The sequence below is a fragment of the Paroedura picta genome, chromosome 3 (genome assembly GCF_049243985.1).
Source record: "Paroedura picta isolate Pp20150507F chromosome 3, Ppicta_v3.0, whole genome shotgun sequence".
NCBI classification, from domain to species: Eukaryota; Metazoa; Chordata; class Lepidosauria; order Squamata; family Gekkonidae; genus Paroedura; species Paroedura picta.
In genome coordinates this window covers 50,681,361-50,696,930 of record NC_135371.1, presented here as the reverse complement: position 1 = coordinate 50,696,930, position 15,570 = coordinate 50,681,361, and the positions used below count along the sequence as shown (strand labels likewise).

The following is a 15,570-nucleotide window of genomic DNA, read 5'->3' as shown; positions in this document are numbered from 1 at the left end:
ACATGGCAACCCTTTGATCAGGCTGAAAAGTTCCTTACGATAAACAGAACAACACCTATAGTGAGTTCCGGGAACTGTCTTATAGTGTGTTAGTCGGCAGATTAAACAAAGCCAGCGAAGTACAGACCAAGTACACCAACACCTCCAACTCTGCATTGGGGTTCTCCAGTCCAACCTCTGTAAGCAGTGCTAGGAAGGAAACAGCACAACTCCTGGAAAAATGCAACTGAGGAGGTAGAGGAGGCAACTACGACTCCCAACGCTCTTTGGAAACTGAACATGGATTGCACCCACGTATTGTACAGCAAATGTGTTTGTTTAATGTTCACTGGTGCTTGCAGCAGTAAACATTATAAAATATGAAACAGAAATGCACTTTTTTAACACAGTGACCAACACTGGTCCAATGGGGCTTCCTACCACTGCATCTTTACAAAAGTTCGTCTCCACATCAAAGTTCCAGTGACTCTCACTGCAAATATGGGTGTTATCTAGTGTATGACTCTAATGAAAACCCATTAACTAAATAACCCCCACACTGGTTAATCTTCAGTCAGCTTTACTTTTTTTATTTAAACTACTTTACACGACTCCTGTGGATGGGGAATACAGAACCACGTAAGCTGCCCTGTGCTTCTTGACTAAAAATATAATAGAAGCATGAGTGTATAGCAAGCATTTCTGCCATATAAAGTAGGAATCAGCTCTTAGACAAAGGGAAACATATGAATCTATTTACTTGGGCCAGAGGCAAATGGTCCATAGTACACTGTGCCCTCCCTGCCCAACTTCTTACCTCTGGCAACTTGGAGAAGTGGCTGTTTAATAAAGACATTGGGGCATTGCCTACAGAATATTCTTCCTTCCTCTCTGGAAGATTTATGTAGAGCCCCTCTCCGCCCCCCTCCCCCCCGGTTGTAAACTGATTTTAGATTTCTAAACTTCATTCAGATATACTTTATGCATGAAGTCAGTACACGGCTTATCAATCATGCAATTGCCATCCTACAAATTGACCAAGATGTACCTGTGCAACATGGACAACCCACAATTAAGGAATCCTAAAAAGGAGAAGGGTTCAGCCCCCAGGGCTATGGTGTATAGCAATTTATTTTAAACTGTCTTTAGAACTTTAATGTCATTTATTCCATCTGGACCAGATTTAGTTATCTATATTCCAATACTCTAAAAACAGAGAAATAGCATCATTTTCCAGTTTTCTGAACAAGATGCTATGTTTTTTTAATTAAGCGAATAACAAGGATATTACAAAAAATCTTGGTGGGTAATACTAGATAATTTATTTATCTGTAACCACTCCTCGGGAGCGGTATAAATAAAATGCTAAGGGCCCTTGAGGTGGGCCCTGTCCGGGACGGGGAAGGGTAGCCATTGGCCCCTTCCCCCCGGAATGGCAAGCAGGGTGCCATTTCCTAACGCCCGCTGTATTTTTTTTTACAGCGGGCTTAATTTCTAGTATTATAATAACATGATTTCTTTGGGATTCAGCTTTTTATCTCTTCTTCCTCTATGGAACTCAGGGGGGCATATGTGGTTTTCCTTTCCATGTCACCCTCGCAACCACCCTGTGAGGTAGGTTCATCTGCACAGAATACAAAATTCTCTTCTGTAGACACAGAACCAAAGCAGACATTTCATCCTATCCAGCAACACATTGTGCTCAGTGTTACCTATCAGTTTCTTAAGCATCCCAGCAGATGCACTGCCCATGCTGAATCTTCCACTATTTAGAATGTTCATAGCAACCTGCAAGGAGGATAAACAACCTTAATTCAAGAATCTGGACTTGGGAGGAGCAATAACAACAACATGCTGGTTTGCTTTTATTGGAGACCCAGCTGTCAATCTGCTCTTCAGCTATACAGGAAGCCCTCTATCTACCGCATGCCACAGTCATCAATAAACAACAAGAATAAGATGATTGTTTTCTCCCTAAAGATTCCTATAAATAAATAAATAAAATAAAATATATTTTATAATAATAATAATAATAATAATAATACAATAATTTCATTGTGGAAGCCCTGCAGACTCTTTGGGAAGGGTCTCCCTACTACAGCTTAGCATGTGAGATAAAAACAAACCACAGGAAACTAACAAATACCCTTAAAACTGCCATTTTTCTCTAAAAAATATAAATGTGGTTAATGAAGAAGATAAAAATGACCCAGCTGATAAAACTAGTTACCACACTGCAAAGGAGAGAATAAGTGTAAGGGTCAATAACCAGTAACTGGTTGGCTGGAAAAAATGTGCTGAGCATTCTACAATAATAGACCGATGTTTCATGTTTTGGATATGTTTCATGTAAAATGATCAAAATTACTACAAGTTATTAACTGACAGTCTATGAAAAGTTTTTTTTTTTAATGCCAACACTCAATATTTCTGCCCCATTACATCCTGAAGACTTGAGAAGATGACAAAAAGTTTACGACAATCTACCCCTTTGTAAGTAAAAACTGGAAAACACAGGAGAGAAAAGCTAGAACTCGCAGCTGCCTTAATCCCATTGCTTCCAGGAGATTCTTAGGCTCCAGGAATTCCTTATGGAAAAATGGCTGCACAGCTGGCAATGCCCACTGAAGGGGTTGTACACAACTTCAATGTTATAACTAGGCAGAAAGACATCCCTGGTGAGTCCTACACAGCCAAGATTCAGAGAACCCAAAGTTAACAGCCTCCAACTACCTGAGCAAGGAAATCTCAGAAGTCTCACCATCTTTGAAAAGGGCTGATATATCAGTCAAATCCCCTTCTTGACTACCATGGGACATTGAATCGTCACAGCATTTTCTATAGATCTATGAATTCTGCCTAACAGCAATCCCCCCTCAAGTGCTATTTATTGCTTTCAATGGGATAAAAATTCAAATTCATACTCTGGTCTCTCTTCAGATCGTATAAATCTTTCGCCTTTTACTAAAAATTCAAATTCATTTTCTTGTACAATCTGAAAAATGAGGGAAAACCTGTTGTAGGGCAAATTTTATATAGTAAAACCTGTGACAACTTTTTTTTTTTAAGTGCCCAAGTTCATGGCTAACAAACATCAGTTTTCTCTCTGTTGCTTTGGATGATTACCCATTTAGATTCCACTACCCTTATGATAGAGCCTCTTGTGGCGCAGGGTGGTAAGGCAGCCAACATGCTGTCTGAAGCTCTGACCATGAAGCTGGGAGTTCGATCCCAGCAGCCGGTTCAAAGTTGACTCAGCCTTCCATCCTTCCGAGGTCGGTGAAATGAGTACCCAGCTTGCTGGGGGGTAAAATGGTAATGACTGGGGAAGGCACTGGCAAACCACCCTGTATTGAGTCTGCCAAGAAAACGCTAGAGGGCGTCACCCCAAGGGTCAGACATGACTCGGTGCTTGCACAGGGGATACCTTTACCTTTTACCCTTATGATAGCTACTTCAACCCTCGTGAAATTCAATTTCTCTTCTATAGCCTGTGTGAACAGTTATTCCCTGCATCTCACCTTAAATCCTCCTCCTATTTCTCCAATAACATTCTCTACAGGAACTTTTGTATTTTCAAAGTGTACTTCACAAGCTGCAAAATACAGAATGTTATATTGATGTTGTCAGAAACAGGAATTAAATAGGAATCACAGTTTAAAATATAACAAATTCATTTCTGTTATGGTTGGGAATGAACTGTTTTAAAAATTAATTTACTATTATTTTTAAAATATTTATACTTTGCCTTTCCTCATAGTTCACGGCAACTCACAATAATAGTTTTGATTTCACCTGGGCCAGTCTACATTCAAATGAAGTCGAATATGCCCCTAAATTCACTCAAATGCAGACTGCAAACCTAAAGTCACTTTCCTTTGAATAAGCTCCATGGGACTTCTGCCTTCACCTACTTAGGAATGCTCTCTACATCACATTCAAAAACTGAATTTTAAGTGGGTAGAGAGGAGCGGGGTACAGTCACATAATCCCATGGCCTGCTCTTGAAACTGCGAGTGGTGAATTCATCTAAACCGTCACCACCACCCCTGAAAATACTGATTATAGATTCTCTGATCTCATTGGCTACTGAAACAACTGACCCCAAATAAAAGCCATTTTCTTCAGGCTTTTATTTGGGGATATTTACTTAAACTGATCAGCTGGGGCAATGGAAGCTAAGAGCTCCGCACCACCTCGGCTGGGAATTGCTCCTCTTGCAGTTCAGTTCAAATCAAGCTTTTCCCCCCCTTAGGATCTATTGGACTTGGAAGAAAACTGAGATTTTGGGAGTATCAAACTGTTTTTAGGTTCAATAGACCCAAATAGGGAGGAGGGGAGCGGGGATGACAGGTTATTTATTTTTTTTGCACCACTTCCCCATTTGAAACTAAACCCTTTAAGGTTAATTTGATCTACTTTGCTTAGAAGATTAAACAGACAGGCTAGAATATTCTATTTAAGAAATAAATATTAATATGTCTGTACTGTGATATGCAAAGCACATGTATGGCTCCAACATTAAGGTGCCATACAGAAAAATATGAGTTAACTATAACAGGAAGTGCAACTCCAGTGTGCCTGAGATTATACAAAAGCCATCAAGAGAATGAGCACAAAGAGGTCCACTGGTTCACTACTATGGCTAGTATTTACAGGGTTACAAATTAGAAGGCAGCCAGGAAATGGGAACAAAATTTTCTTCTGAAGTGGAGGATATTCAGTGGAGGAAATTTCTGCCCAATGGTTACTACCCAAGGAGTCCTCCCTCCAAGGTCAAAACAGAGCCCTGGCCCTCCCTCCAGCTTATACTGACAGAAACTATGCTTGTAATACTTTGCATAGCAACAGGCACTGAAGGCATTCATTTCTTAAAACTACAGCCATTCCTTACACCATTTTGGGGGTGTAAACATCCCATTTCTTTAAAAAGGTATCAGATTTTTCTGTACACCTGAGGCTTTTCTCACAATTGTAGAACGATATTTCTTGTCAGTCCATAGTCCCAATCTGTTAAGTACCCACAGGTGGAGCCGCATTAAGGTTTAGACTTATTGATGGAAATCTGAAGATAGTGGCAACGACAGTCACGCACATAAAAAACTCTAGAAACAAAGATTAATGCCCATAACTGGTCAGCAATTATTACAATAAACAGACAATTAAGAAAGCAATACCTCTTACAATCTGACAAAATGCAGCTGACTAGAAGAACCTGGATTTCTTCACACATTCCCTCAAAATATTAATTATGCATCTTTTCCAAGCAGTATTAATGTGGCTCTTACTGTTAGATCCTCGAATGCCCAGTTTATCCTCTGGTTTTCCATTAGTGACCCCACCAAATGCTCTTTCTATGATGAAGGCAGTAATTTTGTCTTTGGTTGCACCATCTTTGTCAACCACCTCTGTCCTTGCAAAGACAGTAAAGATATCTGCAATACCACCATTTGATATCCATATCTGTAATTGAACAAGAAAGAGGTTCTGTTCTGCTTAATTCATAAAACAAACTGCTTTTGATTACTGGATAATATCCCAAGATCTTGGGGGAGGGGGGGGAGAATCACCACTCAGAGAACAGATCACATACAAAAAGAAATTTCATTAAAGAAAAGGGGCCTTTACTGTTTCTTCCTTATTATGTTAACCTTGGCAATCAGTCATCCCTCTAATACCTGGATTTGAATCGTGTTCTCCGACTAGTTTTCCCTTGGGCTCAACTGGATAAGGCTGGGAAACTATTCAGAGAATAGCCAGACAAATTGACAAGCAGGAAAAAAAAATCTCTTTTCTGAAGTACCTTTGAACCGTTTAATAAAAAACTTTTGCCATCTTCACTCAAAGTAGCTCTAGTTTGAATAGATGCAGCATCACTGCCACTGAAATATAGTAAGAAAAAGATGGGTTAGCATTTAAACCTGAGCCAAAGAACTCAATCCAATAGGAAATAGCCCATGCCCCTGGAAATAAACAAAAGCCCTGGATCTTCATCATAAGGAACTCAGTATTCCAATAATTCTGATTTACTCTCATGGCTTTCAGAACCCATTGCTAAATTGTTTTGGCAAATTGTTTTCACAAACTTGGAAGCTTAGAAGGGAGACTAGGTCCCACTTTGCAGCAAAAGCATTCAGCCACAATTGCAAAGACTGTGAAGGGTGAGATATCTACAAATAGCGTCTGTGGTTAAGGAATGCAAATAGTCTTCTAATAATATCAGCTAACTTCGTGTTAACAAAGATCTTGCTTGAAGTGATAATACAAATTAACATTTAATACCGTGTTCTGCAGAACTCATGCATTACCTTATAATTGTTACAACCATCATACAGAAAATGGGGAGATGAGGTGGCATATGACTTACATAAGGCCACCAACTGAGTTCATACTAACAACACCTGATTTGTAGCTTGGTTTCTCAGCCACTACACCAAGCCAGCAAAACCTTGTCAATTCTGTGGGGTTTGTTTATTTTGCATATATTACCTTCCTGGCTCTGTGAGACAAAATGCTGCAATGTGTTCCCCAGATGCCAATTTAGGTAGATATTTTTTCTTTTGTTCTTCAGTGCCAGCAATCAGAATTCCCTGCAATAAAACCAAGTGGGCCATTTACTGCTGCACACCAGGACATACAGAAGCCAAACCTCTTGCACTCTTCTTTCGATAAAGGAGAATTACAAGAAGGCTTATTTTTCAGGTCTGCACTAACACTTTATATCAGTGGTCCGCAACCTTCTGGTTGCCACAGACTGCTGCTCCGGAGTGGCAGAAGAGGGCGGCCTGGGGCCCCGCGCACGCACGGCAGCCCCAGCGTAAACACGCGTGCACGGACTGCCGCACACGCACGTTTGCGCCCGGCAGGGGCACAAACGCACGTGCGCAGCAGTCTGTGCATGCGCGTTTGCGCCGCCGCCATGCTGGCGGCCGTGGCTCCCTCTCCCGGCCCCTCCGGGCCGCCAGCAAATCGGCCGCCAAAGCGGCCGATTAGCTTGCGGCTCGGCAAGCTTCACTTCCCCCCCCTCCCGAAACAAGAAGCTTGCCGGGCCGCAAGCTAATCGGCTGCTTTGGCGGCCGATTTGCTCATGGCCAGGCGAGCTTCCCGCTTCGGGGGGGGGGTGGGAAGAGGGAGCTGCGGCCCGGCACCAAGGCCTTCACGGCCCGGCACCGGGCCGCGGGTTGGGGACCACTGCTTTATATCCATATACTGACAGCTGTATCACCTTCATTCAGATCAGAGGTTTAGGGAACCATGGTCATGCTTCTATGTGTTCATATATTCTGCACTCCCAACAGCTGCACTGGTTACCAGTTGACTACCAGATCAGGATTAAGGTTCTGGTAATCACCTTCAAGACCATACGTGGACTGGGCCCTGAGTACCTGAGAAACCACCTCTCTAACTATGCCCCCCCCAAGAGCCCTACGCTCTCCTAACATCAACAAACTGGTGATCCCTGACCCTAGAGAAGCTTGTTTGTCCTCGACCAGAGCCAGGGCTTTCTCAGTCCTGACATCCACCTGGTGGAATGAGCTCTCAGAGCCCTGCCGGAGTGAAAACAATTCCACAGGGTCTGCAAAATGGAGCTCTTCCGTCAGGCTTTTAGTTGAGACAAGTGAACAAACAAACCATCAACTAGAGTCCAGAGGCCCCTCTCACCATCAACTTTACCCTCAGAAGAAAAGATCCACAGCACAGTAAAATATAGTTAAATGTTTCATTGTTATTTGATACATATCTCTATTGTTAAAAATGTTATATATTCAAATCAAGATGCTGTTACATTGTTCTGTTTTATGAGCGTTTCCAATGTAAACTGCCCTGAGCTGCAAGGGAGGGCAGTATACAAATATGATAAAATTAAAATAAACATGTTGTTATGATTCATATTTTTAGCCAGGCTTTCCTTTGAAACACAACCTACACAATTTACACCAGTAAAAAGTTCATATCATCACCCCAATAACAGCTAAACAATTAACACGTACAATGGTTTTGCACCTTATTAATACACCTGCTGTCCACTTGGTTCAAGTATCTTCCCTATCACTGAAGAGCAACAACTGTGGATCGATCTTGAAAACGCGAAAGAATAGCCCTGAAACATGAATACTGAAGAGCTCAACATAAACATGATCCAAAGTGGCAGAAAGTTACCTTTAGTCCTATAGCTTGGTGAGCGGCTAATGTTACTGCAATAGCTCCATCTTGAGAAGTGATTTCTCCCAAGCGTGCATACATTGTATTGGAAAGACCAAGGCCACCTGTTAAAACAGGTCACAGTCAACTATCAAACTGCTCACACAATAAGCTATATTTTGGTCAGTTGCATTTATTACACTTTTCCAAAACTGCATGCAGCTATAAGCATTCCAGCTCCGCATCCCAAATCCAACCAGCTCATAGGGATGCGTTGATATCTACTGTAGCTAGGGTTGCACGCTCCAGCCGCTTCGGGGATCACCTGAGGCAGCCAGTGCCGAGGCGTGGAGAAGAGGGACACCAGCTGGCTTGCCACCAGCAGTTGCTGCCCCTCCTCTCCGTGGCACTGGCTGCCTCAGGCATCGGTGATCTCCGAAGCGGCCGAAGCGTGCCGGAGAACGCAACCCTAACTGTCACTTCATTGTGGTAGATTTAACAGATACCTTTCTAGATAGGAAAACAAACAGGAAGATGTTCATAGATCGAGTATAACCAGAGGCACTGACACTTTCTTTCACTGGAATTCGAAGATTAACTACAGGATTCCAAATACAAACACAGTGTAATGAACACGGTTGGTAATACAATACCGGTGATGCGACATGGCAGTGATAGGATTCAATGGGAAAAGGTGTTTATCAAGAGAAAAAAATATTATTTCTTTATTAAACAATTATATAATTCTGTAAAAATCCAATAGTTTCAGAAAAGACACAACCTTAATTTACCTCTTCCCCTATTCAGAAAACAGGAATGATGCAGAGCTCCTGGATAATACATACAACCCAGAAAAGGGATATATATTTTAATTTTCCTACTCAGGGTGTCAGATCAAAATCTTGCTCGTGATGATCAAGATGGGTAGCCATGTTAGTCTATTTGTAGCCATAGAAAAGAGCAAGAGTCCAGTAGCCCCTTAAAGACTGACAACATTTGTGGCAGGGCATGACTCATAAAACCTCATGCCCTGCCCACAGATTTTGTTAGTCTTTAAGGGATTACTGGACTCTTGCTCTTTTCTACAGGAATGTTACAATCTGATGCTTGTTCTGAAAGTTTGCATCCGTTTGCACTTTGCTCCTGGAGAGCAGCATCACTTTAAATGTACATTTGAGTAAATTACAAAATGTGCAAGGAAACAGACACTTTGGGTTCTCATTTAATCAAGATAAAGACTCTGAGCAATCCAGCTTAGCCCACTTGTCTTTCTGAAGGGCCATCACTTACCAAATGCAAGGATGAGATGCCAACAAGAGTTGTGTCCCACCAGACAAGGAAAGAAAAAGTGTCAACAATCTCTCACGCTGGAAAACTGAATGAGAGTGAAAGAGTTCTACATTCTGTCTCCTCACTCACCATATTCCTCTGGAATCTGTATGCCAAAGAGCCCCAGATTCTTTAGTCCGTTAAGTGTCTCCTGGGGAATTTTAGCATCCTGGTCAATTTTCTTAGAATCCACTGAAAATGAATAAAGATTAAGATGACCATCATAACTGATTACAAAGAGCAATGCTGTCCTTTGTTAATTAAGCTAAAAGCTTATTTAGGGAGTCAGATCCTGAGTCAGATGATTTTTTAAAAATGTTAGTGCTACTCAAGAAGCCACCAAGCCCCTGACAAAGCCTAAGTTTTTCTATTTGATTGGTCTTATTGTCATCTAATCTAAGCACCATCCCATAAATGAGTGGAAGTATTGACCTTCCATGGAGCGGAACACGGTCAGGCAACACAAATTAAACAAGTTATTTTAGCATCCAGTTGCATCACAACAAAGGAGCAACTGGGCTATAATCTCTTTCCATGAGATAAAGGCAACAAATTCTCAAAAGAACAAAGCCAATGAACCTATTTTAAGAAGAAATACTCAGGAGCTGTTTACACATGATAAGGAAAGCTTCTGAGCCATGAAATATGTTCTACTTTCTTCTTCTGGCTGACTAATCATGCAATGAGAAATCAAGTACGCATGCAGCAACAGGATGATTTTCATCATCTTCATCTGCTACAGCCTGCATTGCCTGTTAAGCCTTGTGGTAGATCACTAAATAAGAAAAGCAATTCAACCAACCAGTGAAGACCTCCATTAAACAACACAGTAGGACAAAGATTACAGGTGTTGTGAAACAAGGTAAATAATAACTGCAGAGTTTTACTGTTAATCATATAGGTTACATAAGCAAATGCACAACATTCTTATGAGTGGAAAAAATACCTTCTTCGTTGAAGAACTTTTCTACAGGCCCTACGAACTGATTAATTTCCTCCAGTTCTTCATTGCTAATCGCAGGATAAGGAAAAACCTCCTCCTAGAATGATAGATTTTAACAGGATTTTTTAAATGACCTTTTAAAAAAGGTTCACACTTTCGACTTAATCCACAGGAAGCTTTACCAAGCAAACTGTGCTGTCCTTCAATTCTAGGCATTTCAAAGACGTTTCCCAATAAAAGGTTACTAAATCCTGTACCTTTGGCTAATCCCAAGGGGAGGAAAATAACAGTGTGAAGAGTGCATTTTAAGAAATGGCAAAATAAGCAAACTTTTCACAAAATGAAAATTGTCTCAACCTGTAGCTGCATTTGCAGTTATCACTTTAAGCATTATCAAAGTACCATTCCCACTTCATTAAGCTGCTTCCCTGATTTCTCTCTTAGTAATGAAAGCATTTCGGGAATAAGGGTGAGAAAGAAAAAAATGGCTATTCCAATTTTCTTTCCAAAAAAGTTAACCAAGAGAGATGGAAAGATCAGAAGCTTTGTGATTCTAGCAGGTGTACAGATGAAGTTAATTTGGACAGCAGTTAACAACTGCCCAACATAATTCACTCATACTCCTACATTTTCCTACGACTACATTTCTCTCAGAAGCTCTATCTATAGAAGTTGTTGAATAGTCTCTACACTCTCCTTGTTTTGGATTGGCCACAAAAGAAGCTTAAAGTACAACATGGCAGACTTTCCCGCCAATGAAATCATAATTAAAACAATAATATCTATGCCACCTTGGACTACTGCCACCCTGTTGGCAAGATGCAATCAAAGATACTGTTAGTTCTGATATGAATACAAACCAAATGCACATTGATATTTTCTGTTCACATCTTCCTGAATAACCAAGTTGAAGATACTTTCTTTTGTTGTCTCAACCAAATGACTCCATGGGACTAATTTAATGCCCTTAACTTGCTCTGAGCTTCCATAGAATCACACAGTTGGAAGGGGAATACAGGCCATCTAGCCCAACCTCCTGCTCAATGCAGGATCAGCCTAGGACACATTTTTTGCAACAAAGTTTTAAGAAAGATATAGTGGATTTCACTGCTATATAATAAAGGCCATTTGCACACAGGTTATTTGTCTATGAAGGAGCATCCCCCCCCCCAATCCCCAGAGTATAGTGGTGCATTTGTGTGCCTTCCAGAATTTCCCTAGTTTTCTTTTGATCTTTCCCAAACCTGTTTTGCTCTGAAGTTTGAGGGTGGGGATGAATGCAGAAAACCTGGTTGGATGCCACATGACCAAGAAAGTTCAGATTTTCCAAGTCCTACTCAAATATGGCAGTAGAGATGTAACATTTTCAGAATTTTGAACCCATGGGGCCCTCTGGAAATTTGGGGGAAAACTGAAATCTATAGAATAGTGTCCTATAAAACCTAGGGTTACTATATTTTGAAAAGCAAAAAAGGGGACATATTTCTCCAACGGATAACTTCAAATAAGTGATCCCTATGGCAGATCTCATTTTAAATAACATTACGATTTATGCTTTGATAATAGCTTCTAATTAGGAATATTCCTAACCTTCCAATCCCAAGAGGACATTTTCATCAGTTTTTTTTTAAAGAGCACAAAATAAAGTGGACACCAAAAAAAGATAAGGTATCTGGTAACCTTAATCAAATCTAAATTAATTTTACTATTTTAACAACATAAAATGCATCGTTTATAACTTTTTAGCATAGAAATTACAGCATCTGACATATTTATAGAATGCAAAAGTGAGAAAACACCTTAGTCTTTAACAAGCAAAACTGTATATATACCTAATCGTTGTACCCTATGCTGTCTTTGCACATGTACCTTAATTTTGTTATCTGGTTAGAGAGAGAGAAGTTCTGAATGAAACCTTCTGTTTTCCTCTGAGGCTTTGGTTCAATTTCTGTCTCACCTCCTTCTCAAATTTTTCTCCCTTCTGTAAGACAGACTAATAAACTACTCATTAACCAATTGGTTGATATATATGCCACAGTGGTTTGAGGAAGAGATTAAAAAGCCAACCACTAGTCATGCCAAAAGGAGAACAGAAGGCATAAAGCAGCTGGAAAGCAATGGAAGTCCTGGAAGCTTCTATGTATCCAAATGAAGAAATGAATCTTGGATTTAAGAGTTGCATAGGTCTATAGTGTGCCTATCCTTCCGAGGTTGGTAAAATGAGTACCCAGCTTGCTGGAGGGTAAATGGTAAAGACTGGGGAAGGCACTGGCAAACCACCCCGTATTGAGTCTGCCATGAAAACGCTAGAGGGCGTCACCCCAAGGGTCAGACATGACTCGGTGCTTGCACAGGGGATACCTTTACCTTTACCTTTACCTTTATAGTGTGCCCACTTGTCTTTAAAGCCAAAAACAATAATTGTGATTTATGGCTACTGTGTTTTATAGCTGCATAAAGACAGAAAAATAGCATTACTAATAATGTGAGTCTGTAACACAAATTTAGAAAAGTCCCATCCTTGTGACATTGTAGAAACCTGTCTATTAATGGAGGTGGTGATGTCACTTCCAGTGATATGGCACTTCCTGGGGGGGAGAGGCCTGGCAGGTAGGTGTGGCTGGCTGACAGAACTTCTACGGCTCCTTGGTCTGAAAAATTATTTCAGGTGCTCCTCCATGGTCAAAAGGTTGAAAAAGGCTGCTCTAGGCTCTAAATCGAGTAAGCAAGGGTCATCTGAACCTCATCAAAAGAGGGAAGACCCCACACTTCCCTATCAGTATTACTTCCATTTTGCCTGGGTTCAGTTTTAATGTGTTTATTTATTTACATCATTTATACCCGACCTTTCTTACTTGGAGTCAAGACGGATTACAGAATAAGTCAATACACTCAACAGGATGGGATATTCAATAAACAATACAATAGGATTAGGGTTGTAATTTGTTCACTTTCACCAACTTAACCACGGCAGGCAGACAGTGGCTCAATTCCAGTCAGTTTTTCTGAATTGCAAGCTTTCATTCTGTATTCTAATGAAAACTGAATTGAGAGAACTCGTTACACATAATAATATAATTTGTACCACTATATATTTCTGGTAAGGGCTGGTGGAAGGAGTTGGTCTCATGGCCTAACTGCCACTCAGGGTGGCTGCATGCCCCCTCCTCCAACTGGATTGCCTGTCTGTCCAATGGGCAGCCAATCACATTTCATCAACCACCCCTGACCACCACCTGCTCCTTGCACTTCCCTCCGAAGTTCTGCAGCTCCAGATCCCTGCCCCAGTAGTGACCAGGGCTGGAGGGATGACAGCCCTGGGACTATGGTTGGGGGGGGAGCTCGGATGGGAGGTCTGCCGGCTTATGGGTGTGGGCTGGCAGGGAGGGGGAGGTGAGCTCCGGCCTAGGAACCACAAGTGGGGGGCCAGCACCACGGGGAGGCAGGAAGGAAGGCCTGGGAGAGAGGGGAACTCGCAACAGGAGGCCTTGCATTGGGAGCAACCTATCCTGTTCTTCACTACCACCTCTCAAGATCCTCCGCAATGCACCACACATAGAAACATCTTCTCGAACTTTCCCCTTTTTCTCTCCACCGCCACTGAAGTAAAAACTCTTTTCCCCTTTGTGTTGAGGATTCAGTAACCTTCCCACAGTGACCTTCTCCTCAGGATTTCACTTTTGTATCTCTGGGGGTGGGGGTGGTCAAAAAGCCATAGAGAGGACATAAAAAGACAGCATGCAAGGCATTTGGGGGATGGGAATGCAAAGAGAGGGAAGATGGGCATCCCCAAAGATGCTGACTTTCTACCGGGAAGGGGTAAGGGGTGAATGTGGTGGGTAGGACAGGTGGAGGGATGAGGAGGCTTCATGGTGGAAGCGGAGGGGACAGGAGAGAGGGAGGGAGGAAGAAAGGAAGATAGATCAGTGATGACCTGTGTAGACAGCGTTTGGGGGGGCAGAGCGGTAGGAGGGCCAGTAGCCCTCCAAAGTGGCTGTTTTTCCCAGGGGAATTGAGCTCTGTAGTCTGGAGAGGAGCTGTCATTTGAAGGGATCCCCAGGTCCCACCTGGAGGCTAGCATCCCTGAACCTCCATGGGGCACAATGCCAAAGAATCCCCCCTCCTGGGCAGCCCTTTCATCCAAGGGGGCTGATCTCTGTTGTCTGGAGATGAACTGCTATAGCAAAAATCCCCCCTCCAAAATAGTAATTTTTCCATGAGGAGCTGATCTCTAGAGTTTGCAATTGATCTCCAATTCCAGAAAATTCTTCCACACCTGGAGGTTGGAAACCGCTGGATTAGAAATGTTCCATGAGGTTTGGTGATTGGTCCTCAAGAGTTCAAGGGAGGGCAGGAGAATAAAGGCTGTCCACCAGCCCCATGGGAGCCAGTGTGGCCTCTGCTCTCCACTTCCCTCCCAGCTGTTTTCTCAGAAGAACTGGTGCCTGGAGATCAGTTGTTATTTCTGAAGATCTCCGGGTCCCCACCTGGAGGTTGGCGACCCAGCTGGCTGCACATGGAGAGGGAGTGAGGGATCAAACATAGCTACTGGGATTAGAGTCTGCTACTCTTTAATCACTTCACCATGCTGCATCTCAAGGTCAAGGGGGGGAAGGGGGGCGGTCAGTCCCCAGGAAAGGGACCTTGCAGGCATGAGTTGTATTCCTGGGTAAATCGGGCTTTGCCCCTCGTGATATAAGAATTTTCAAATACTGGCTAATTATTTTTAAAAGGCCCCTGCAGGGGTGTGGGAAATGGCTGCTGCCAGGAGACCACATCAGGGAAATCTCCCATATGGAAGCCCAGTTGTCATTATGGTGTTTTGGTGATTGCAGCAACAGTTGGTAAACTACACATGCATGTCCTGATGTGGAAGACACACCAATAAGTTAAAGACAATGCCTCAAACAACAGACAAGAAGCATAAGTGATACAGGAGAAACCGTGGCATCTTCACAACAGGAGTGTAAGTTTGAAAAAAAGAGGTACATTCCCTATTTGGTACAATACACACGGGAAAAAAAAAACCTCGTCTACCTTATAATGGAGCAGGCTGAAAAACATGCCCCCAATACTGATGAGAGCTGTTTCACTATACAGAAAAATAAATTATGTTCTATAAATCACCTAAGAATAGTGCCGCTACTTGGTCATTTAGAAACAAATACAAATGTAAA

General features: G+C 42.1%; 1 protein-coding gene across 1 annotated transcript in view; it reads right to left on the bottom strand.

Annotated features, from left to right (window-relative positions):
- Positions 1-15,570, bottom strand: part of ACAD9 (acyl-CoA dehydrogenase family member 9) — a 31,868-nt gene that overhangs the window by 14,534 nt on the left and 1,764 nt on the right. The window contains exons 2-9 of the mRNA XM_077325636.1: positions 10,397-10,490; positions 9,541-9,642; positions 8,140-8,246; positions 6,469-6,569; positions 5,783-5,861; positions 5,268-5,442; positions 3,501-3,574; positions 1,692-1,767 (exon numbers count right to left, since the gene is read on the bottom strand). Coding sequence (XP_077181751.1) covers positions 1,692-1,767; positions 3,501-3,574; positions 5,268-5,442; positions 5,783-5,861; positions 6,469-6,569; positions 8,140-8,246; positions 9,541-9,642; positions 10,397-10,490 — 808 coding nt within the window. The remainder of the gene's footprint in view (positions 1-1,691; positions 1,768-3,500; positions 3,575-5,267; positions 5,443-5,782; positions 5,862-6,468; positions 6,570-8,139; positions 8,247-9,540; positions 9,643-10,396; positions 10,491-15,570) is intronic.